Source organism: Bombyx mandarina, chromosome 18, assembly GCF_030267445.1.
Source record: "Bombyx mandarina strain Sakado chromosome 18, ASM3026744v2".
Classification (NCBI taxonomy): Eukaryota; Metazoa; Arthropoda; class Insecta; order Lepidoptera; family Bombycidae; genus Bombyx; species Bombyx mandarina.
This window is the reverse complement of record NC_143224.1, coordinates 5963264-5990718: the sequence shown is the minus strand read 5'-3', so window position 1 is coordinate 5990718 and position 27455 is coordinate 5963264. Positions and strand designations below refer to the sequence as shown.

General features: G+C 36.9%; 1 protein-coding gene across 4 annotated transcripts in view; it reads left to right on the top strand.

Moving 5' to 3' along the window:
* spri (Src homology 2 domain-containing protein sprint) overlaps positions 1-27455 on the top strand; it is a 282388-nt gene that overhangs the window by 32871 nt on the left and 222062 nt on the right. For all 4 annotated transcript variants that reach the window (XM_089734758.1, XM_089734755.1, XM_089734767.1 and 1 more), the window contains exon 3: positions 12431-12498. In XM_089734758.1, coding sequence (XP_089590884.1) covers positions 12431-12498 — 68 coding nt within the window. The remainder of the gene's footprint in view (positions 1-12430; positions 12499-27455) is intronic.

Sequence of the window (27455 nt, the reverse complement as noted above, 5' to 3'; positions counted from 1 at the left end):
ACAGTTAGTTACTGCAATTGATTTGTACTGAAAATTTGCTTACATTCATCGCATATGCAAGTAGTATCATTTCAATGTTTCTTATTTAGTTTATTTTATATCAAATTTCAATTTAATGGTGCACAAATCGTTTGCAAAATCCAAATATTTGCGAATCGTATTATTATCCAAGATATTCATTTTTTTTAACACCCGTCAAACACGTAATTGACTTTTGACAACTTCTAACGAGCTTTCTGATGTTGTTCCTAATAACTTTCACGCCTTGTTTTGTCGACTTTTGGGATTATTCTAAAACTTTTTATCAAATAAAAAAAGTATTGCTAACATCAATTTTTCGAGAATCATGTTGTAAGAATAATGGCAAGATTTTAATCGGGTTGCTGATTATTTTGGTAGATCGTTTGCATTTGATTTTTAAACAATTAGAATATTGCTTTTGGGCACAACATACAGTATAAGCAATTTATGCAATGCCTCAAATAAGGCGGAATAACAACACATTTTCATGTTTATATAGAATTGGGATCGTGACGCATAAAACTCTTCGTCTAGAATCGATCTCGATCGAATCTCTTCGAATCATCTTCGCCATCTCGCTTTTTTCCGTCACTCTATTCTGCCATCTTACCGTTTTCTCTCACTTTACATCTTAATACTCCGTTCAACATTATTTTCATACGTTCTGTTCTGACATTTTATTAAGTGCATATTTCATGAAGTCGCTGCTATTTACAAGTGGGAATATGGATTCCAATAAACAAAATATCCCAGAGCTGTTAACTTTGACATCCCATATTCGCAATTATGGGTACTATAATACGATTATTCCAGAGGCCTCTAATCGCAGGGCTTATAAAACTAACACAGAATCCGCTAAATCTCGATTTCAAATTTCACTACAGCACCCAACACGACAAGTCGTCATGACCAAGGTATCCAAACCAATCTTAGCATCGACACTGGCAAGACATCCGGCCTTAAAGGAGACTAATATGACGGTAGCTATCGTACATATAAGATATTTAACAAGAACCTGAATCGCGCTAACGATATTTTCAAGAGAAGCTTCCTTGCTTAAATAAGTTCCGAAGAACAATATTCGGACCTTTACCGTTCAAAAAACACTCGCTCGGTGGAAATGACTTTCTTTGTTTTTTTCCTTGTTTTTTATCCACACAAAGTCTAGGGTACCCTGCAAAACCGGGTATTTTTATGTACCAGAGTTTTTTCCTTTATAATATCATATTAAGAAATGTGAAAAATTACGTATTCTATTACGTATTATCGTTATCGAGAATCCTTTCTTAACACTTCACATACACTGTGTTGCGCAATACTCCTTTTTATTTAAGAAAATGCTACAAAAGAATTCAATCTAACTAAAAACTCAAGAACTGTAGTAAATTATACATACAAAAAAAAAATTTTAGTCGTTTTGTCGCAACACCGAAACGCATTATTCATAAACAGCGAAGCGGAGTGTTAAAGCGGCTCTCCGGGGACTTGCAGTTATAACGTTGGAATTTGCATATTGTAGTACTATCGAAGTTTGTAGATAAAACGACAGCATTAAATATGGGAAAGAAATGTAATTTTATTAGAATCTGATAGTAGTTTCTAATTTCTATTCGTACACTCTTGACAGAGTGGTCGTGGTCATGCATCAGTCGGATCCTGCGATATCGATGCTCTCGCGATGTGACGCCATGTGGCACGATGTTTCGCAGAGTGAGAGCAAACATTTGTTGGAGTGAGTAACAGATTTTATGAGGTCGGTCCATCGTGTTGGAGATCGTCCGCGAGATCTTGTTCTAATATTTTTGTTATTATGTCTATGTGTATACATCGTTTCATCTATTACTAATATATAAATCTACAATGGGTTTTACGGATGTTCCATTATAACTACTGAACCATGCATCCGACTGACTTTAAACTTGTCATCCATGTAGAAAATACATGTACTTAACGGATAGGCTAATATTTATATGAGTGTTGGACTCCCTACACCAGTTGCGGGGGCGTTAATGATGAATGGAAAACGGATGACAAATGGATGACAAAGAATGTAATTCATAATACATTCCACGAGAATTGGTATTCCGAGGAATTTTTTTAGTTAATACCATGGTACTCTCCATTCTCGCAACAAAGTCCAGAAAATCTACCTAGAAACATTGCTTTTCTAGATATCTGATAGTAACGTCACAGTACCATTCAGATTTGAAATGAGCCTCCCTCCACAGCGCTTTCTGAGCGTTATGACACGCCCTCGTTCAAACCAAGTTAAGGATAGTACTTGACACTAAGAAACGGTTTTGCTCTTTACTGGTGGTAGGACCTCTTGTGAGTCCGCGCGGGTGGGTACCACCACCGTGCCTATTTCTGCCGTGAAGCAGCAATGCGTATCGGTTTGAAGGGTGGGGCAGCCGTTGTAATTATACTCGAGACCTTATTAGAACTTATATCTCAAGCTGGGTGGCGCATTTACGTTGTAGATGTCTATGGGCTTCAGTAACCACTTAACACCAGGCGGGCTGAGCTCGTGCACCCATCTGAGCAATAAAAAAAAAGTTAATACTGTGATTTACTTTTCACTATGGTGCTCCCCGTTCTCGCAACAAAGTCCAGACAATCTACCTAGAGACATTGTGTCTCTATATATCTACTAGTAGCACCACAGTGCGTCACATAGATATTTTTTTTACCATTCAGATTTGAAATGAACCTCCCTCCACAGTGCTTTCTGAACGCTATGAAACGCCCTCGTTCAAACCAAGTTGAGGATAGTACTTGGCACTAAGCAACGATTTTGCTGTGCCCCTGGAATTTCCGATGTTCATAAGCGGCGACCACCACTTACCGTCAGATGAGCCGAATGCTCGCTTGTCTACAATGACTAAAAAAAAAGATGTTTTCTGGATTTATTGAGCAGTAAGTTTTTGTACTGTTGTCATTAATGAAAAATGTAAAAAGAAAAAAAAATAATAAAATGTATATCAAATGCTTAGATTCAAAGCCTGCGTTCCACACCGTTTATTCGGTTGATTTCAACAGTGTACAATTATAGTTTGCCCTTCAAGGAAGGGTTTGTCATAATTCCATCAAAATAAGATAGCAGATCCTCGAGTAGTTACAAATAGCTCATATAATTATCTATAAGTGCAGTCGTCCGACTTCACTAGGTACACATAAATACATCGGTATTTAAAGTATGTACATAATTATATATGAAAAAAAATTGGAAAGGTGACGGCGAATTTTATCTTTGATATTTTCTAATACTACTCGCCATCTATATAGACGATCATGGTTATAGCTATGAAATATCATCTCATACCATTAAACGGTAAAAATGAAGGAGAAATAATAAGCGTGCATCATTCCCTCGGTAGGGACGTAATACAGTACTTCCAAACAATTAGAAGGGCCTCGTTAACTTTACTGGAGTTTTAAGGCGTCCTTCATATCAATGCGTTTTAATGTTGCTTGAATAAATAAATATTTTATCGCTGTCAGTCTTTTGTCGGCGAAAAAACAGCGGTTTTATGTTTTACTTAAATAAACACGAATGGATCATAATGTTGCATACTAAACGTGAGTTCAAAATATTTTATTTATCTTTGTTTAATTCTTTATTAAATTTAGCTTTAGCGTTACTTTTGTTAGGGAATACACTAGTGGAGGGTTTTTTTTATTGGCATTGGTGACAGAAGAGCATACGGCCCACCTGATGGTGAGTGGCAATTGTAGCTCATAGACGGCTCAGCAACGCCAGTACCACAGCTAAGTTGCGCTGCTTACCGCTGAGTAAGGACACGTCATAGCGCTCGGGAAACATCGTAGAAGGGAGTAAATTCCAGAGTCTGACGGTACGTGATAAAAAAAACGCTGGAAAAGCGCTGTTTATGAACGCAGCCGTTCCAGATAATATGCGTGAATCTGCTCCGACGGTGGGAGGTGCGATGGTAAACAGGATATGGACACGCTGCTAGAGACAGATGGTCGATGTTATCTCAACATCTGATGGCCGATACACTGCACGTTCCCCGCGCTGTCTATCATCCGCAATAGCAATGCATGTTATCAATGGATCACATATATCATTACAATAAAATCAAAGATATTCCCGTGGTTAATTTGCGTGAAATTCATCCATTCCATCCCAATCCGTTGTCTTATACTGCTAAACTTTTCGAGACCCGGTCGTCTTTTGACGATCACCACACCGTATCCGATTAGGTAAACGGTCAGCAGAAGATCGAACAAAGAAGGTTCGTGGCCCTCAATAGGAGATTTACAACCCACCCAGCTTCTGATGAAGCCATAAAATGAAATAATTTAATGTTTATTCATCATCAGTCTGTATCTCTCCACTGCTGGATGTAAGCCTCTTCCATAGTCCGCCACAATGAACGATCCTCCGCCTTCCGCATCCAATCTTTCCCAGCATATCACCGCAAGTCATCGGTCCAACGGGCAAGGTGACGGACGCCCAACGCTGAGCTTACCGGTACGTGGTCTCCAGTCCAGAACACGTCTGCTCCAGCGGCCATCGTAATGTTTATTACACGATATCAATTCGATTTTATTGTAATTATGTGCGACGTCATACGCCATGCACCATTTGACTCAAATTCCTAAAGTATTTTTAGTTTCTATTGATTTTGACATAAACCATTACTTTTGCATGTTATTCCCTTGAAATAAGATATGTGAAGTTTGAATTGTCATATGCTTGTTTGTGTACATTCCCGTTGCCTAGCAACCTGCGGAAATGTCGAAAAGGTTGTTGACCTTTTTGTGTTGTCTACTCATGAAGTATTCAAGAAAATAATGGTTTCAGTTCGGCTCGAAACAGTTACATAATACAATTTGAAACAATGAAATTTTACATGAATTGTAAGCAAAGGAATACTTAGTATGATCTTGTTTCAGTTAAAATGTTAGTGAAGTCAATGGAAAAATATTTAGTCAATTGCTTCAATATTCAAATCAGTACTGCGACTGCCGAACATTTACATTAATCATGTATATTATAAATTTTTTCTGTCTATGATTTATGCATAAACACTGCTTAAAGCTCACACCAAGCCCGTTATTATCGCCTTTAAAATAGTGTTTTTAATATTTATCTGAATATTTTTTCTTAATTATTCATATAAAACATTGGTGTAACTGCAAAACACAGCTGATATTAATACACGTAAAAATACAATACAAACGAGGAAACAGAACTCAAGCATGGCTACGCTTGTCGCTTTGCTGAATTTCATAAGCGAATACCTGACCATATTGCGACGACGATGGTTACCATCAGGTGCTAGAGTCATGGTCCAGACGGCTGATCGATCCTTCGGCTGGACGTAGGACCGTCGAGGCGATTCACCCGGTTTTTGTGAATTGGGTAACCGTGACAGAGGACGCCTCACTTTCCGGCTCATGCAGGTGCTCACTGGGCATGGTTGCTTCGGTGAGTTCCTGCACCGGATCGGAGCGGAGCCGACGGCAGAGTGCCACCATTGTGCTTGCGACTTGGACACGGCGGAGCACACGCTCGTCGCCCGCCCCGCACGGGAGGGGTAGCGCCGTGTCCTCGTCGCAAAAATAGGAAACAACTTGTCGTTGCCGAGTATTATGGCATCGATGCTCGGTGACGACGATTCGTGAAAGGCGATGCTCGACTTCTGCGAGTGCACCGTCTGGCAGAAGGAGGTGGCGGGGTGCATGAGAGACGCACAGGCCAACCGCGCTCGAGCGGGTGGGTGCCAGCGAGGCGAATTTCGCCCAAGCCTTGGCCCTCTAAGTGTTTCGGGTCTCGGAAATATACCAAATAGAATACCGTACACAACTACAATTTTCATTCCCCTGCCTATTCGCTGGTAGTCTTAGAGGCAATTTCAGCTTCTTGCGGACTCAACCTGAGATAATTCGCTAAAATTAGCTATAGCAAGAGCAGTGCTTCACAGAATCTACCACCTGATCGGAATAGCGTCCCCCTTAGAAGATCCGCGGAGAAACTCAGTTTGCTATGTTAGTACTCTCGTCGTAAACGACAAGTTCCACGCGGATAGTGATCAGTACCTAAATGCACCGAGAGTGAATCCGACAAGACATGTTTCGGATGGGCATTGCGTTGCCTCGTCGTCTGGGTCGGATATGCAATTAGCGGCGGCCACGAGAAGATAACCCTATCGTGTCTCACCGCTTTTTCGAAGTAGACTAACAATGTAAAAAGTAATGAGTAAAATCATTACGACTGTTGTTTATTATTATCACTATTTTTGTGAAATATCACTATTTTGTTTTAAATTTTAAACAAGTAAATAAAATCAAATTCTTATAAGCTTTTTAGTATCAAGCTAAGCAACTTATGTACATACCCAAATATCATAAAGAAACATGTACCATAGGTTGTGCACCATCAATATCAACAGTATTCTGAGGTTCTGTTGGCAACATTTTGGGTAATTATTGTCATGAATAAGCACAAATATAGACACTTTCACAAATGTAACAAATTATTAAACATTTACCAATATTTTACACATCGAAGAGTACTTAGTTTTAAACTTACTAGAGGTCCCGCAGTAGTCGAAATTCGACTATAATTAATTGGAATTGTAAGTTTGTGCTCCATTATGATTGTATTTTATACTTCTATAATCACAAATTTCGCCAAGGCTACTCTTTAAAATAATATTAATAAAGACAAACAATATTTAATCTATTCTCAATTTGACAACAGACGTCAAGAACAAAAGTTTGACAATAAACAGCATGCATGCGTGTGTGCGTCAAATACATGGTATGTAGTGTGTGTAATGTTTTCTTTATTGATTTAATGTAAGTATCTTTTATGCATTATTTTAAAATTTTTTTAGCTTTGTGCACTTCTTCTCTATATTCTCTATAAGTGTGTAAAATTTCATACTCCTCCGTCCGCCTAATTTTCGTAAAAAGGGATACAAAGTTTTTGCTTCACGTATTAATATATAGATTAATCTCAAGACATACAATTGTAAAAGTTTCGACGAAATAATACATAAGTTATTTTCTGAAATACAACCCAATTGAATATTATGCAATTTCGAAAAGGGCACATGTCGCATATTTTGTCAAATACGTTTTTTCATATACATGTAGTTTTGAGGCTTACCTACATTTTATAATAGTTCCAGTAATTTTATAATAATTCAATACCATTTTATAATAAATAATTCCAGTAATTTTCAATTGCTAATTAACACTAAAATGTATAATATCTCAAAAGTTAATATTTTAAATTTTACACTACTTTAGAAAATAATCAGTTTTTTTCATTTCCTAAACATTTTACATTTTCAGAGATGTGCCCTTTTCGAAATTGCATATTCAATTCAAATATGCACGTGACAAATTTCATGCCGCTCTGATTTTAGTTAACTTGAAACGCCCTTTTATATTTAGATCTTAAAAAGGAGCCTTCACGTCAAAGTGAACGCATCTCACTTGGGGGGAAACAAGAAGGATTTCGTATTTCAAAATGAAGTGTTACGCAACTGAGATTTTGTTGACTGGCAATCTAATTTTATATTAAATTCTAATGTAATGTACCTTGTAAAATTTAGTTCTGCTTGACCATTACTAAAAAAAATTGAAGTGAAAATAAAGATAAAAGATGAGTATACGAATATTTTATTGTAAAGCTATCTATATCCCCCTCCCCTCCTTTCCTTTAGGGCCCTACCGTATTAAACGACTCCCCTACACTCTTACACCCGATGTCTGATATCCGTCCGAGATCAGAACCCGCTCAAAGTAGGGGGGTTCCCGCGGTCAACACTACAACCAGACACGCGGCGCCACCCCCCGAGGACGCCCGACCGACGGGTCGTCGAGGCGATAGTCGACGACCAACGACGTCGGTCTCCGCGGTACGGCGGTCTTACCAGGCCGCCCGGGCGATGCCACTGGTGTTTCGGGATACCCCGCTGGGCCAGAACCAGCCTGCCGGGTCGGAACGCGATCGGTATCCCCTCACCCCAACCCTCCCCCCAAACCCCCTTAAGTTATAAGTTTCTTTTTTACATGTTAGTTTATTAATTTCCTTATCTTTGCATGTTAACTTTCAAGATCGGCCGATTTAGCATTAAGAACTTATGAATAAGGAACTTTTGAGTATATGTACAATATATTCTTTTATATACAATACATACACTATCCATCAATTACTATGCAGTAGATTTATTAAAAAAAAAGTGGTTAAACATAACTAACAATTATATTATATTACACGTCTTGGACAGTAATGATTTTTGCTATCCTAATTTATCTGTAACTTAATTGATTCGCTATCATGACTCTACTCTGAATCCTTCGATATCTGGAGTATGTCGTGCGCAAATTGAATGTGTTTAAAATGTTTAAGATCATCATGTATAAATCAGAAGAATAATGTCCATTGCTTAAAGTTTTCAATGATTGATATCTTCTTCATATCAATGGTTTCTTCTTCTTCAATCAATCTTCTTCTGGGTTCATAAATACTAAAAATAATGAAATCATGCAATAAACAATAAAGAAATGAACAAATTATTCCATTTCGTTAAGATCACTGTTGGTTCAGAAAATGTAGTATTATAATAAAGGCGGTGTCAGCGGAACACGTGGGGTGTTCCGCGTGGATGGGCCGCGGCTTTGCGAGGAGATTTTTATTTGAGAAACTTTTTTCATTGCCACCCCGTCTGCGAACTAAGCAAATACCTCATTCTGTGACACACGTATGGCTTATTCGAACAACTTCCGATGCTTTTTCTTTTCTACCTATTGAGGTTATACTATATACGAGAGGTAGCCCACTGAGTTTCTCGCCGGATCTTCTCAGTGGGTCGCGTTTCCGATCCGGTGGTAGATTCTGCGAAGCACTGCTCTTGCTAGGGTCAGTGTTAGCAACTCTCCGGTTTGAGCCCCGTGAGCTCACCTACACACGTTAGGGTGAAGCTGAAATAGCCTCTCAAGGATATCAGCATAGGTAGAAAGAAAAAAAAAAGAGGTCCCGCAGTAGTCGAAATTCTAGTATAATTAATTGGAATTGTAAGTTTGTACACCATTATGATTGGTATGTAGTGTGTGTAATGTTTTCTTTATTGATTTAATGATCTTTTATGCATTATTTAAAAAAAATATTAGCATTGTGCACTTCTTCTCTATATTCTCTATAAGCGTGGAAAATTTCATACTCCTCCGTCCGCGCATTTTTCGTAAAAAGGGATACAAAGTTTTTACTTCACGTATTAATATATAGATGCCGTAGAACTGACGATCGCTGGAGTAGACGGGTCAAGTGGAGATCGCGCAGCAGAAGACGTAACGTGAGACGCGACTGGGTGGTGTGATGACTTGCGAATGGTGGCCGGCAAGGAGTGGATGAGGAGAGCTGAAAACCGGGCTCAGTAGTGTGGATTGGGAGAGACCTATGTCCAGCAGTGGACGACTGTGGGCTGATGATGATGAGGTTATACTAGCGATACCTAACGAGTAGGCAAGTTCATCGAGCCTGAGAGACGGTGCTTACATTTGCCCTAGCAAAAGCACTGCTTCGCTGAATCTTCGCCCTTTGTCGCATTCGGCGGGTTCGACGAGAATGGTATTCGGTGCTTGAAATGCCTAAAAGGACCGAGAGTGGATCGGGAGGATGCGAAATGACTTAATTAGGGCGACGGCGACTTTTTATCGTTTGGTCGTCTGGATTGGGTATGTGATTTGCTGTTGCCACAGTAAAAGTGTTATAGTGTTTTTCGAAGAAGTGTTCCGATTTACTGATGGAATCTGATTCTAGGTCGTCGCAAAATCTATATTACTCACGTACCACAGTGCTTTGACTGCTATCCTGCGAAAACGAGATTAAATCTTTTGAAGAGAGGTAATATGAATACGACACGTGGGCGAATACTAGACTTGCATAAGTCATGACCGGACCTATGCAAGTTTTGTAAAGTGTCACCTTATTGGGAAGGGACAAATTACTTCGGTTGCAGGCTGCAGATCATGGAATAGTCTTCTGAGTAAGAACGTGGTTTGATCGCGGACTGCTTTAATGTGCGGTATGTCATTCCTCTGTCGAAGGTGACGCCCAGGAATTTGGGCTTTGAGGTCTACGATATAGGCTGGCTGAAGAGGGTGATGGAGCGATTGGTGTTACCGCGCTTGTACTGTATGAGATACTCAAAGTGCTATCGGAAGGGCGACCCCTCTTGAAGAGCACTGGGGCTTTTGGTCGGCTCCGATGCCTTGAGGAATCTCTTAATATGAACAAAAAATAAGTTGTAAAAAGTCCCCGCGAGCCACTTAGGCGCGGAAGCCTGGCATGAGGTTCGGCGCCCTGCCTGAAAAAAAAGAGGTCTAGTAAAAAACAATTACAAATTGTCTTTGTCCGTTTCATTATTACAGTATAAAATGTAGATTTTTTTTGCGTCATGTATGTATGTTTTATGTGTTTTTATCACAATCACAAAGTTCTTTAAAATTTTGTCGGATGGTATTAAATAATGAATTACTATAAAATTTAAATTAATAAATTCATACCCAACTAGATCATGTATCGGCTGGTCCATCTTCAGTTTCATGAGTCACATATTAAAGCAAATATCTAAACCTTCGGCCTGCGGTGAACAAGGTTTAACTCATTTCCCGTACAACGTTTCCAATATGTGCTGTAGGGGTGAATAGAAAATCGAACAAATCAACGTACGAATAATAGGGATTATGCAAAAGCAATGTCGGAGGGCTCTATTAGTTTGTACACCGAACTTTGATCTGTAGATTTCGATTATGTTTTTTTTTTTTCATGATTTTTATTATAGTTATAACAAATTATGATTTGTAATTTGATGCATGGTAACGGTAAATCGTAAGTTTGAAAATTACTCTTAATGTTATGTAACAATACTTCGGATTAAAGAATATTGTTTTATATTCTTTGTCACTGAAGTCGTCGTAGCCTGCTGGATAAGATGCCCGGTGCATTCGTATTGAGCGATGTGACTATGCCAGGGTTCGAAACGCGGAGGCTAAATTACAGGCTAAATTACATAAAACAGGCTAAATTTTTGTAATGAAATACGTACTTAACAAATGTGCACGAATAACTTCTAATGTAGAGGAATAAGATGATATAATAAAAATCAAACCCACAAAAAGTATAATTTGTGTAATTAATTATGGTAGGAAGTCTAGTAAGTCTGCACGGGTAGATACCACCGCCCTGCTTTCTGCTGGGAAGCAGTAATGCGCATCGGCTTGCAGGGTGGGGCTGCCGATGGACTGTAAAAACTGAGATTTAGATCTCATGTCTCAATGTTAGTGGCGGTATTTATGTTATTGACATTTATGGTCTCCAGTAACTGCTTAACACGAAATGGGCCGTGAGCTCGTCCATCCATCTAATTCTAAGCAATTAAAAAATAAAATATGAATACAATTCTGCTTAGAAGATTTCAATGAAATAAGTTACATGCCATATTGAGGACTTTTAAGCCTATTTGCCCATAGAACAAAGTAGTATGCTTAAAATAACGTAGTTTTTATTCACGCATTTTTATTTTAAGATGTATGCGCGCTAGTTGCATTCTTAATGCGTTCCCAACCGTGATCAAGTTGGTAAACTTACGTACGGTATGTAATGTCAAGCGTGTACGGAATGTATCTATGGAACTTCAGTACATGTCCAGAATTCTTCTGCTAACTTAGTGTCTATATATGTATGAACTATGTAGACACATTCTGTCGGAGACTACGAAGATATTTAATTAATCTATACTAATATTATAAAGCTGAAGAGTTTGATTGTTTGAACGTGCTAATCTCAGGAACTACTAGTCCGATTTGAAAAATTATTTCAGTGTTAGATAGCCAATTTATCGAAGAAGGCTATATAGGCTATATAACATTACGCTAAGACCAATACAAGCGGAGCACCAATAAAGAATGTTTCAAAATCGGGGTTTTTTTCCCTTTTGAGAGCTTCCGTTGCGTGCGCTGTAGAAAAGTTTCGCTAAAATAATGTATGACAGAATTGTTCCCCTTTAAAATATCTAAAAAAAAGTCCGCGACAGAATATGTGTATATATTAAGGTTGGCTCACTATAGCGTTTTTTATGCTGACCAAATTTGTTCTAAAATAAAGCATTATTTGTGAACTATTAAACGCGGACGAAGTCGCGGGCAAAACCTATATATATATATATAAATTAATTGCTGTTCGTTAGTCTCGCTAAAACTCGAGAACGGCTGGACCGATTTGGCTAATTGTTGTTCTTGAATTATTTGTCGAAGTCCAGAGAAGGTTTAAAAGGTAGATAAAAATGAAAATTCTCGGAATTAAATAAAGTTTAGGTCTTTTATTTAGCTTATTATAAAATAGTAATTGCTAATAAATTGTTCACAGCTGCTGAACACCTTGTCCTCTGATTTGGAGGAGATGCTGACTGAGCTTTACGAAGAAAGGATGGCAAGGTATTTAAATTTATTTTAAATTATACTTAAAATTATTAGTTAGTAAATATTTGTTTTATAGACACAAAAACTATGAACGTTTGGCTGGTTAACGTCCAAGCGAAGATCTTCCACCGTGCGGGTGAAGTTACTCGGTAGACCAACGGTTAGTTGTTATTGTTCGAAACTTATATACACAGTACTATATGTATGTAAACTTATCTTGAAGACTTCGTCGGAATTCAGGCATCTATAAAATATCTTGTATTTTATGATGGATAGCGCCACAAACGTACTTAATAACTCTTGTTTTTTTTTTTCAAATTGATGAAACATTTTGCTTTGGGCTCTGATTTCGACGAATATATTTTGTTGTTTGATGAATTTATCGAATTTTAAATCTAGTAATTGAGACCTTTTCCAAAACATAGCTAGTATATTGTACATGTTTTCCCACTAAATTATTCAATTATTTTAAGGGCTAATTGTTATCATGCTATATGCTTTTTTAAAGAATTTTAACTATATTGTTTTATATTATGTCTCCTTAACTGTATATTTCTCTATGTTAATACCATGATAGCTTTTTATGTGTTGTCAGTAATAAACCTACCTTCATTAATAATTGTATAAAATTATCGCATCCATTTTGTAGATTTTAAAATGTTCGAGATCTCTGGCAATATCGGGAGACCGCGTGTCGCCGAAATTCAATTATCAATTCTCCAATTTCCATATTTCACACAGAGGGATGAACTTTGTTTGTTTAGTCCGTTTTGATGGAAATTTCTTAATGTGAGATAAAAAGAAAATTAAAAAAGTTATGATGTAATTGATTAGAAATAACTCTATGGCAGGATATTCAACGAGAAAGCAACATTCAGTAAATCCATTGCAAGCTATTTATCAAAGACATCTGGTGCCCTACGGTGCCGACCAGCATACTAACATTTTGGACTATGCCAAGTCTAAATAAGAGAGGTAGGTTGTTGACCTCGCCCAAAACACGTCATTTCGTATCCTCCCGATCCATTAACGGTGCTTTTAGGTACCTAAGCTCCGGTCATCGTTCTCGTCGAACCCGTCGCTTGCGACAAAGGGCTCGGTGAGTTTCTCGCCGGATCTTCTCAGTGGGTCGCGTTTCTGATCCGGTGGTAGATTCTGCGAAGCACGGCTCTTGCTAGGGTTCGTGTTAGCAACATCATCAGGTTTGAGCCCCGTGAGCTCACCTACTAGTCAAGGTTACGCTGATATGGTCTCTCTAAACCATCAGCTTTGGTAGGAAAGAAAAAGGTAGGTTTCACGATCTACAGTGAAGCAGTCACACGTCGCAGTTCGGTGGGACAGTCGTTATTACTAAACAACTTTGTCATTGACCTCATGACCCTTAGTGGGTGACGGAATTTAAATTGCTATTCCTGTAGCAGCCTTATCAGTAAATCTGTACTCAAAAAATCGTTATATCTAGGTAATGTAATTACTTGATTACTACTAAACTAAAGGACTATTGATTTTAAAAATTCAACCTTCAGTTTTCCGAATGAAAAATAAGACCATTTAAAATAAAATAAAAAATGTCATGATAGTGCGTTAAAACGATTTAAAAAAAAACAAATTGCGATTTATTATGCCGTTAACAGTTCAATTAATAGACAATGGTTTCATAAATCAACTGAATGAAAAGTCTAGCGTTGATATCGGCGCGCTACAAATCATCGGTTCGCACGCTTCCATGCGTAAATATTGCACAAAACTAGCTGATATTTCATACGTTCTGAGGAAAGTGAGTTGTGAAATTAAATTTTGTTTATTTTTACTGCGAATGCTTCATAGGTATGTGATTTCATCTTTCGCGATGAAATTTTCACTGAATTGTTTCACTGCACACGTGATAAAAATACAAGCTCGCTATTTTAGAGCTCTCCGCCTTAGCAGCGTCCATGATTTTGTAATAGAAAACTTCAGTATTGTCACGCGACTATTATTTGGCATGGTTTTCGTGTAGACCCGTGATATAAATAATAATTTCATATTTAAGCGTCAGTCACTAATCCATACAAATTATACACCCTAACATCAGTACTTGATGATTGAAGAATTGAAAATAGTACTGCTTAGTAATAGACGAAACTGGTGTCTCGTGCCAATATATCAGTATCGGTGTCGGTATTTTCTGAATAAATACCAAATAGATTATTAACATTGTAAGAACGAAGATGACCGACGGACTCTAACAATAAATTCTTCTCAATAACAACGCGTACGGCGCATTCCAATACTTAATTCAAAATTTGTTGAATATCGAACAAAAACTCATTGATCTGGTTCTTTATTCCTGGCTTTATGTATATTACGTTACCACATTATCCCTCATATTGTGTAACACAAATCTTGAATCGGCTTAAAAAATCGTTATCGCACTCACCGTACTATAACACCGAAATACCCTTCACAACTGCATCATTTCACACCTACGAAGCACGCATAAAATCCGTCAACTACGCAGATTTTGCCTATAAACCCACCGTCTAGAGATTCCGAACACCATAACATTATGCAGCCCGTTGCGAATTATCATAAAGGTACGACAAAAACGTATACAGACTACCGCTTTATGCTTATGAGTTATAGGTTCGTATTGACTTTGTTTTGGACAAGGTTTTCATATTGGAGAGCTTCGTCGAAATCAAAGGGAGCATGTTAAAATAACAAAATAACCAAACTAAATAGCTTGACTAGCCTTCTTTTTTTTTCTTTCTTCCCTCCGTACCAGTGCTGATAGCCTTGAGAGGCTATTTTAGTTTCTCCTTGACGTGTAGGTGAGCTTACGGGTCTCAAACCGGGTGTGTTGTTAACACTGGCCCTAGCGAGAGCAGTGCTTCGCAGAATCTACCACCGGATCGGAAACGCGACCCTCTTGGAAGATAGATCCGGCGAGAAACTCGGAACTCATCATAATACTTTATAACTTATTCTTAAGATCGAAAGCCACTTGTTACTTTTGTGAAAATGAAAGTGTTTCACAAAAACATCTGAGCTATGACAAAATATGAGTATGCTGTCAAAAACAACAAAACATGCTCTCGAATCAGACAGAGTTCCGAACAAAGCAAAATGAATAATGAAGCACCCTGTACATAGCTCGTCCGCGTACCCTAAACGCACTCACACACACAAGAGGAAGACTATAACCACAAAACCCGAAATTTTGCGGTGAGGGAGGAAAAAACGGGAGCGCAAAGTGTTTTTTACGACTTTAATACGAGTTTATTAAAATATTTAAAGCTCAACTTTAGCTTGAATTTCCCCAAAGACACCTCGAAAAGGTCCCTCTTCACCGATGCGAAACTTTTAGCTAGGTGGGAATCATAAATTAAAATGAGGCGCGAGCTGAACTCAGCACGTGTTATGTTGATGAGATTTTTTCACAAATCAAACTCAAGGAAATCCAACTTACTTTTCGTGTAATCTTATTTTAGTAACTTGTTCATTATACCATAGTATGGTTTATGAAAAGTCAAACGTAAGTAGCTACTGCTTAATTTCAACGGATTAATTCAGCTAAAATATTTGGGCGAATAAATTAAAGAAAAAACATTTTTTTTATGATTATAGCGACGGATATTCTTTTATAGATATAACAATGTTTTTTTTTGTATATGAATTTATATGTTAATAACAAATTGGCGAAAACTCGATTATATGCCGGTGTGACTATCGATAGTGGTTACATAAAAAAAACAAATTTTCTTGGAAGTACATATCGCACATGCCACCTATTAATACCCTTTTCTGGAGTAGCAACAAGAACTAACTATTTCAAGTTTCATCAAAATTGAAAGGACGGTTTATTTACTATTGGTTAGATGTCAAATATACAAAAAAATATATTTGTATTTATGTATAAAATAAACATTTTAAGCGGATTCCTTTACAGCAAATATATATTGTTATTCTCAATTTAAAAATATGAAGATGATTTTGGAATCATTTAAATAAGCACAGTTAAAGCATGTTCATTGTTAAAAATATAATTGAGGGCTGAATTTGAATCTAACTGGAAATCTGGAAAAGTGACATTCTAAACATTAAATTAGGTGGTGTCAGTCAAGTTCCCTAAACTTAGTCAATGCGATTTCCACATTATCTTAATTTACACGACCTTAAATATAAATAACTAGACAACAGTGTCGTTAGCGCATAATAAATGCGATCATAAAACTTAAAACCAATTCTGTACAGACAGTGAATAAAATGTCTCGGCATCCAGACCAAAGGAACACTGGAATTCAATTTGGTATCGGTGTGAAATTGCCTCCGGCTGGTAAATGGACTATTAGATACAGGCCTCGTCTGGACGCAACTCCTTGTGAGCTCAAAGCACTCGTCTGAAGCTGGGTGCTGTATCTGTCGGAAAGGGTTGCAAATGCTTAATTTAATCATATTATAACTATAAAGTTTTATGTTTATTTTTGGTCAATTTTATGATTTTAATACGGTTTACGGTACAAGTTTTAATTTTCTTATTCTGTGATGATTTTAATTTCCTTCCCTCATTGGTACAACTTACTATTGGTCTTGTCTTGACTTCCTCTACAATTAAGATTCAGATATGATGGTCCTTCGGATGTCTTTGTCATAATATTGTTTTGAATTTGTTGTTGTATTTAAAGTTAAAAATAAAACTTTAATATACCGGTACAGACGTAAATATTATGTGTTTTTAATATAGAAATAAGGTCAACCTCAATTTGTTATTCTATGAACTAATTACCACAAGCGGCCTTTCTGTGCGTCATGGAAAATAAATTGTTAAAACAAAATATCATCAAATGGACTGTAGGTACAATTTGTCTACCAACGGTAGCTTTCTAACGTTTCATATAAATCTACAGTGAAAATGTTGGGAGAAAATTAATGTTTACGCTACAAAGCTCGGTGTAATACAGTCGCACGTTTCTCATATCTATCTCCCTTTGTGATGTAGACATTGTTGCGCAGGCCTTTTGTGGTTTCAGTCAGTCTGCACAAACTATACATTGCGCTTTTACTTCTTAAAACATCCCCTTCCAATATGCGCATATAACAAGTAGTGTTTGAATAGTTCAATATTCAAATATCGATAGATCAATTTTCTAACAATTTTTTTACATCTCATCTAAGTATTTTGTATAAAGTATGCATTCTAATTTGTGTCGTTAATGACAGAATTAACAGTAAGTATCTCGTTAGTAAATAACTTAAGTATTAAATTAAAAGTCTTTGATTATTTTATTTCTTCAGTATTTGATATATACTTATATATATTGTAGATGAAATAAAAAAAAATACATTCACTGTAAAAATACTTCTAAGGGATTCGTTTTAATTTTATCCAAAAACTTTGTTTAAGTACACTAATGATATTTTAGTTGTAAATCCATTAATGTAATCATTTTAGAATTAATATTATAGAATTAGAAATTTTAAGTATTTGTTAGTTTTCCAATCATAAAAGAAATTTATGTAACCAAAGTAGATTTGCGCATAGAAGTCTACAAAAACAAAATATTTTTTGTATTGTGGTGGAAGCATGTATAAAGTAAACATTAAATTTATTACCAATTTATTTTCCATATTGATCTAGAATGTGAACGTTATATAAGCGATACTGTTATATTGGAAAATGTCAATATTTCTTCTTCAATAAATCTTCAATATATCAATATCAATATCAATATTCAATATATATATAATATAATAATATTATAAAGAGGAAAGATTTGTTTGTTTGTTTGTTTCGAATAGGCTCCGAAACTACTGGACCGATTTGAAAAATTCTTTTTCCATTAGAAGCCGACATTGTCCCTGATGAACATAGGTTACTTTTTTTAATTTTTTATTTATTTATTTTTTTGGTTTTATGTGTGTTTTAATGTTTCCGAAGCGAAGCGAGGGCGGGTCGCTAGTCTTCAATATTTATCTTGAAACGATCTATCGATAATTTATATCGACAAAATCTATCGACTAAAGTTCAAGTCTCTATTCAGAACCGTACTTTGAGTGATTGCAAGCGGACTTCACAAACAATGCGCGTCGAGTCAATCTCTCCGTCACTGTAGTTATACGATAGTGTTGTTTTCTATAGGCTTTACTATCGATATTTATGCAGAATAGGATAGAGGCGCAATTTCATTGAAAACCTATATGCATATTCTGATAATATGAAAATGTTTATATTTACTATATTGTAAATAATATTATTATTTATACTGTTACTGACCCGTGAAAACGTTATGACCAATTAACGGAATAAACGACATCAAAATATGGTAAACACAAAAACAGTTCTCCTTTACGTTATAAGTTTTTAAGGCTTACCGAAAATTCTAATTTCGGGTAATTTTGCCGCTAATTATATCTAAATTAAGCGACGCAATGGCCGTCAGATGCGCTATATTAAATTGAAGGGCTCCCCGATGGCCAGACACCGTTTACCCTCCGTAATGTTGCCATCAGAATCTACGGCAAAAATGTGTTGCAAATGACGCGCTGTAGAGGCTGTTAGACGATTGTTTATGATCGGGGAGAATTTGACGGTAAATTTTAACTTTAATATTAGTTTTTATTGAGAATGGGTTTTTTTATATTATCAAATCAAATCAAATTTTTTTATTCATCGTAAATGAAAGTACATACTTGTTGAACGTCAAAAAGAACTACCGCCAATTCACAAAAACTAGACTCCGTCCTGAGAAGAACTGACAAGAAACTCAGCGGGCATGTCTTTTTAATTTAAATATTAGATTATTATTATTTTTTAAATATTACATTTTTTTTAAATATTCATTTATACAAGAGGTATTATAATGTAACAATTATTGCATTATTGAAATGCCCGGAGCGGACAACTCATTCCCATATACAACATGCCGGTAGTCTCGTGAGCCAGGTCCAAATATTTTATTAATTTGCCCTTTTCTGCCTTCACGAGGTTGTCGTTATGAGTAGTGGTAATATCAACCAACACTGCTCGACGCGCAGACCGATCTATTATCACAATATCGGATCTATTGGCTTGCTTGGTTTTTATTATTATTATACCGTATGTTTTTGCTATAACTTTAGTCGAGATCACAGTCTGTATAATTTGCAGTATTTATCGGAGTTCATATGCACCATAACTGAACTGCCCGATCATCGTTCTCGTCGAACTCGTCGCTTGCAGTGCTTGCAACGAAGGGCTCGACGAGTAAATTAACCAACAGACACAGCCCACTGAGTTTCTCGCCGGATCTTCTCAGTGGATCGCGTTTTCGATCTGGTGGTAGATTCTGCGAAGCACTGCTCTTGCTGGTGTTATTGTTAGCAACGTCGTCAGCTTTGAGCCCCATGAGCTTACCTACTTGTTAGGGTTACGCTTGAAGTGGCCTCTCAAGGCTATCAGGTTAGGTAGGAAAAAAAACCATAACTGAACAAGCCCGCCTTTAAACATATTTGAAATCCTGTCATTCCAAAGGGAACAAACACATAGTTAAATGCTTTACAACAGGAATGTTCGGGATCACCATCTGGGTAGGTTTGTGACGTGTGCTACTAAAGATAGGAACTAGGCTAAGAAAACAAATTAGAAACAAAGTCGAGTACACAATACAGATGCACATTTATATTATAAATAAATAAAAGCGTGTAATAAAAATACGTACAAATAATACAAAATAAACAAACTCTTCGATAATATAAATAATAAATAAATAAATTTTAAACGTAAACCTACATATTATGTACGTACATACAAGTTATTATTTTTCTTATGCGGAACATGCATGCATTTAATCAACTGATATATGCCGGCGGCTGTTGTCTCAAGATCCAATTACTGATAACGGACCCCAAAAAAAACAAAATGTAAAAATCGAGTATATCTTTGGCAAGGACATAGCAGATTCTTATCTCGTAAATGGAACAAGTACACAAAAACACGGAATCCTTTCACAAAATCATATTTAGCGGTTAGCTTCCTCTCAGAGTAAAGTGTTTCCAACTATAGCGGAGACAATGGCAATAACTATAGCAATAAAATTTGTAGGCGCGCCACCGTTTGTTCACGGAGAAGCCAATTTCTGAATGTGGTCCAAGCGAAAACATTAATTCTGGTTATGCTTTTCAGTTCTATTGTTTTGATTGTTTTAAAGTCTAAATAATAATGTATAATATTAAATAAGATCTATTGTTATCATATCACAAACTTATAAAATATTGGGTATTCTTGAAATTGGTATTTAGTTTTAAATAAGTAGATTCAGAGTTTAAATCCGTAGTAATATAAAAGGTACATAAATCATAATACATCTGTGGTGAATCTCTAGTATCAAAGCTATTTGTAGTTGATCTCTTTGACTAGAAATCCATTTTAGATGTAAATCAATAGGGCTTGAAGTTTTTCTTTGTACATATTATTGCCGTAGTAGCTGATAGTACTTGGATCGGCAAATGGAATTACAGATACAAGAATAAATATAATGCCTTTTGTTTTGACATTTGTGGTGAATTAAATTTTAGTCAAAACTTTAAGCAAAATAAACACATTTGTGTCGTTGTTTATATAAATTCATAGAATACATTCACATCTCCAAAATATTTTATGAAAAGAATGACAAAGCCGAGCTTCATCCTCGATGTTGATCCTCGGGTCCTATATTGCAAATATATAAAATGGATTCATAGGAACTTTGGAGTTTTTTTTTTTTTCGTAAGTTTTTATTAGTCTTAAAGCATAGGTATATATATTACTTTTTGTTTCTGAAAATTTTATATTGACTATTTACACTTAACTTAGTGTTATATGACATTATTTTTGTATGCGATAATGTGTGAAGGATCTTACAGTCCGCCTGGTATTAAGTAGTTAACGAAATCAACAGACATTACAACTTAAATGCTGTCACCCACCTGAAGATATGAGCTCGAGAACATTGCTAACCAAAATGTATATTTTAGCCGCCTTTTGTGAAACTCACGTGAAGCTTTTTTCCCCTACCTATCCGCTGGTAGCCTAAGGGGCTATTTCAGCTACGTTCAGACGGGTAGGTAAGCTCACGGGTTCAACCTTAGAGAATTTGGTAACATTAGCCCTAGAAAGAGCAGTGCTTCGCAGAACCTACCACCGGATCGGAATCGCAAGTCACTGAGAAGATCCGGCGAGAAACTCATTGGGCAGAAGCTATTCTGACCGAATCAAGTCATGACATCATAATACCAGAGGTCCTTCCCACATTAAAACTTTGGAAATAAACCTACCTATCTCGTTTGTTTTTTGTTCAACGCGCTATATCACTCTTCAAGAAAGGGTTAAGGAAACTTTTTGGAAAGCAGAGGCTTGGCTGCGAATCTTGGAATTGCCGAAGCACGTGGGACGCATGTACTTACAACTACGTATGCTGTTAATATATATTTTTTACTTTTTATCGATCTCAAAACTCCTTGTACTGTTATTCACCTCTCTTAACAATCATATGTACATATAATCTATCTATATATTTTCGTCAAGTACCTCAGGGCACAGCGGTCAGTAACACGACACATGCATCACGAACTAAATACGATTTACGACCCTTTTTAGGGGTGTCATTATCCAAGTATTCATGAAGTTTTTGTTTTTTAGTTTTAGATTAATTTTCTTTGATTGCTGTATTTCAAAATTAAGTCGGGGATTATTGCGGATTGAAGTTAAAAAATACGTAAAAATAAATTCATCATTTCTGGAATTTTAAGTGCAAATGTATAAATATAATAATGTTGGATGTTGTGAATAAGACTCTTTTAGCTAACACCTTTTTGTCATTGTTTGGAAATATATGTGGGATGGTATGGCGAAATCTAGTGGATATTTAGTTTAACAACAAAATCTTTTATTCTTTAAAAAAAAATACTATTCGTAACATCTTTATGTCAATTTTTATATCTGTCATTGATATTTTCTTCTTTTAAAAATAAAACTCGTGTGCCAGTGTGGTGAATTAACCAAAAAGTACCGATCTTCCCACTTATATACATTCAAAACTTGACATTATAACTCATAATACTACACATTATACTCGTACATAATATGTACATTCTCACAATTCTCATAATTTACTAGATACAAATAAAAATAACAGTTAGTATATTTTAAATCCTTAATTTACTTCTACACAACCTGCGGACAAGAGTAAAGACTTATTCATGGAAGTACTTTTTTCTTTTGGGCAGTAAGCTGAACTTCCTACGAGGTTTCCGCGTTTAGGGGTCACGTGGGGTATGTGGGACTTGACGGTCTGCAAATGTTGAGAGAAGACCGCAGGCCCAAGGATATTTTTAGGGCCCACCCACTAAAAGACTTCCCTTGCACTCTCTCAACCGACGTTCAATCTCTGGCTGAGGTCAGAATTCGGTCACAGTAGTGAGGTTCTCGCGGTGAACACTGATTTGCGGAGTCATACCAAGGATACTCGACCGACGGAACGACGAGGCGTTTGTCGACGACCAACGACGCCGGTCTCCGCGGTACAGCCGCCCGTGTTCCGGGATATCCCGCTGGGTCAGAGCCAGCCTGTTGGGTCGGAACGTGATACACCACCGACCCTGTTGCTATTCCACATTACGTTCAGTGACGACAGCAACGACATTGACGCGGACCGCGCTGCGGATTGCAACCACAAACGCATCGTCCCATCCTCCTGGTGCCAGAGAGATAGAAAATCCTTGAAGTAATTTGTGAAAAAATACTAAAGCGCTTATATTCGCAAGATTTACTGGCCGCTTATTGTACTTGCTACTATTTCAGAAATTTACTTTTAAATAAAGCCTATAAATATATGACCCACATACTCCGAAAAAGAATATGTTAAAAATATTTATAACATAACCAACCCTTAAAAAGATGCAATTTTGAAATACCCTTTGCCCTCAGGCTAGCGGTAGATTTTGTTTTAATTTTAATTGAGAGACGGTGGTGGTAATTATTCTGGTACTGTTGGGCCTTAATCTGAAAAGGCAATATTGACATAAAAGTGCCCTGTATATGGCAATACATTTTTATATTATATAATAATAAATGTATTACCTATCTTAAAATAGATATACTCGAATAATATGTATATGTCGGAGACGGTCATTAGTTTGGTAGCTAAACGAAACGCAGCACGATTCCCGAGAGATGGCAGCACGATTGCGGTATCGTTAAAACTACGACAGAGCCTAGCCGATGGAGGCGCGTAGACGCCATCACACTTACCAACAGCCTTCTTGCAGAGCGGTGCCTCCGTCCTAAAAACTGTCATTCGTTTTCGTTTGCTAACGTCAAGAGAAGATTTCTAAATTGTTTTAAGACAACAAACGTGATTAGTGTACTCAGTATTTCTCTTAGCTCGATCACTCCATTCGCCCCTACGATGTCTGACGATGGAGTTAATAATTGTGGCTTTTCCAACATCTCTATATATAAAAATGAATTGCTGTTCGTTAGTCGCGCTAAAACTCGAGAACGGCTGGACCGATTTGGTTAATTTTGGTCTTGAATTATTCGTGGAGTCCAGGGAAGGTTTAAAAGGTAAATAAATATGAAAATGTTCGGAATTGAATAAAAATTACAATTTTGATTTTCCTTTGATGTGTCCCCCGTCCGACGGATTCCTTTTGTTTGTTTTAAGTTTATTTTATACAAAAGTTTAGGTTTTTTATTTATCGATTGAGGCACTACGAAGTCTGCCTCAATCGGGTCAACTAGTATTTAATAACAAATTACATAATATTGTAGATTGTAAGAAAAGGGTTAGCTTCAAAAGAATGGTACACGCATATCTCGAGGTGGTTGTAGGTTGTCACGTTCGTAATGTCCACGTGGTACGGTAACCATACAGTCTAAATGTTTTCAAACTCTAACTGCGTTCTATACATATACCTAGCCCACTGAGTTTCTCGCCGGATCTTCTTAGTGGGCCGCGATTCCGATCCGGTGTTAGATTCTGCGAAGCACTGCTCTTGCTAGAACTAGTGTTAGCAAATTCTCTCAAGTTTAACCCATGAGCTCACTGACCCGTCCGGGCGTAGCTGGAATAGCCTCTTACACTACCAGCGTATAGGTAGGGAAAAAGGTACCCATATCAGTAAATGTCTTCAAACTCTAACTTAAGGTATACATATACCTACGTGTATCAAATAAGCTGGTAAACTGGATCCCATAAGTTGGAGTAGATATTATTATTTTGCAGTGTCTGTGGATGACCATTAGCATAAAATATCCAGAAGCGCGCTACATTTTGTAAAGTGGTAGAGGCGTGATACTCCAGGCGAATGGACTGTAGTAATATGTAATGCTATATAGTTAATTTTTAAAAGTAGTTGTATCATTCTTTTAGAATTTTTTTGCTGTATCTTGCATGTACGCCTCATATATTTATATTAGAAATACCTAATGAAATTTGAAACGTTTTATACAAGTCAGTCGTTAAATTGTTATGACGTCACCTCCAATTTTTGCATACCAGTTTTTCATGATCTTTGCTTAGAGCCCTGTTTCTTCGATTGACTTAAAACTTGGTACAATTGTTTTTGGGATGTATAACAGGCGGTGCGGGAGTAGTTGTAATAAATCGGTGTATTTCATACATTGATCGTTCGTGGCATAAGGTAAGAAACTTGGTGTCACCGTACATTCAAGAAGCTAAGCGCAAAGCCACAGTAGCCAAGTTGCTAGATTGCCTTATGTTTTATTAATTCAAAACGAATCATGTTACTATCATTCATTGTAATGATATAATATCGAAACGTCCTTATATCTAACTAATACGAAGGTATCTTAAACCGCCAACCGCAAACTAACAATTCTAAGTTCTAGTTATCCGACAGGGTCGAACTCAATTAGTAATTTATCTTTAATTCGTCAAATTTAGGGACTGCTCTAGTAATAATATTATACAACTAGTTGACCCGGCAGACTTCGTAGTGCCTCAATCGATAAGTAAAAGATATAAACTTTTGTATAAAATAAACTTAAAACAAAAAAAAGGAATCCGTCCGAAGGGGGACACATCAAAGGGAAAACAAAATTGTTATTTTTATTTAATTCCGAGCACTTTCATATTTATCTACCTTTTAAACCTTCTCTGGACTTCCACCAATAATTCAAGATCAAAATTAGCCAAATCGGTCCAGCCGTGCTCGAGTTGTAGCGCGACGAACAGCAATTCATTTTTATATATACAGATAACATATTCGTAAAGTCGTCGTGGTCTAAAGGATAAGACGTCCGGTGCATTCGTATCTAGCGATGCAGCCGTGTTCGAATCCCGCAGGCGAGTACCAATTTTTCTAATGAAATGCATACTTAACAAATGTTCACGATTGACTTTCATGGTGAAGGAATAACATCGTGTAATAAAAATAAAAAAAACCCGCAAAATTATAATTTGCGTAATTACTGGTAGTAGGATCTCTTGTGAGTCCGCACGGGTAGGTGCCACCACTAATCCGTATCAAAAATTAACCGTATTATTTTATTAGATTGTTGTTCGGTCGTTAACGTAGCCCGTAGATGACGTGTATATCGCGTTCCAACCTGAGACTTGCAACCGAATATTGAATTTTATTGTGTAACAGTTGGTCCACCCTCCGAATCGAAACGCATGATTGCTTCGTGGCAGATGGCGGATAGAAAAGATTTCGGTGCCCATTCGTCCTGACTCAATTGTTGTCACTAATAATAGTTTAGTGAGTGACGATATTTAATTTGTGTTGTAGGCTCACTAGTAGAATATGAGCTTGTATAGACATTTAGAGAAACTTAAATCTCATACCAGATTCTAAAATAAATATTTACCCAATTTAGTAACATCTCTATATATAAAAATGAATTGCTGTTCGTTAGTCTCGCTAAAACTCGAGAACGGCTGAACCGATTTGGCTAATTTTGGTCTTGAATTATTTGTGGAAGTCCAGAGAAGGTTTAAAAAGTAGATAAATATGAAATTAAATTAAAATAACAATTTTGTTTTTCCTTTGATGTGTCCCACGTCGGGCGGATTCCTTTGGTTTGTTTTAAGTTTATTTTATATAGCGACCCGCCCTCGCTTCGCTTCGGAAACATTAAAACACACATGAAACCAAAAAAAAAAATTAAAAAAAGTAGCCTATGTTCATCAGGGACAATGTCGGCTTCTAATGGAAAAAGAATTTTTCAAATCGGTCCAGTAGTTTCGGAGCCTATTCGAAACAAACAAACAAACAAATCTTTCCTCTTTATAATATTAGTATAGACAAAAGTTTAGGTCTTTTATTTATCGATTGAGGCACTACGAAGTGTGCCGGGTCAACTAGTTGTATAATATTATAATTAAAGCAGTCCCTAAATTGGACGAATTAAACTAGTACTAATAGTAGGCAGCGGCTTGGCTCTGCCCCTGGCATTGCTAAAGTCCATGGGCGACGTTAACCACTCACCATCAGGTGGGCCATATGCTCGTCTGCCTACAAGGCCAAAAATAATAATAATTATTATTATATTAAACCCTTTCCCTCTTCATGTTAGAACACGGTAGGTTTTAGGCGTTCCAAAATATTATAAATACCCAAATTCCGTACTGTAGTTCGCAGATTTCTGTGCTCAGCGAAGGTTAGTTTCGGTATTAGATTAGTTCGAGTCGACCGAGCGGGCCCCTCGGGCCCTCGTGAGTGCATATCCTTGTTTGACATGAGACTCTCTAACTTACTTCGACTTGTAAGGAAACTTAAACGTACACCCCTTTTCTATAATGAGCTACGAAGATCATGGTTTACAGAACTGTTACTCTTGGTTACCCCAATGTGAATGCTGCCACTCATTTTTAAACATGAGGACATTGTCTCGACCTTCAAATCGAAACACATGAACGCGTCGCGACGGTAATAGACGTGGTGCGGCACACAATGCGCTTTACAACCAGTAGCAAGAAGAGTCACACGTTGTTTTGACCCCGAGACGT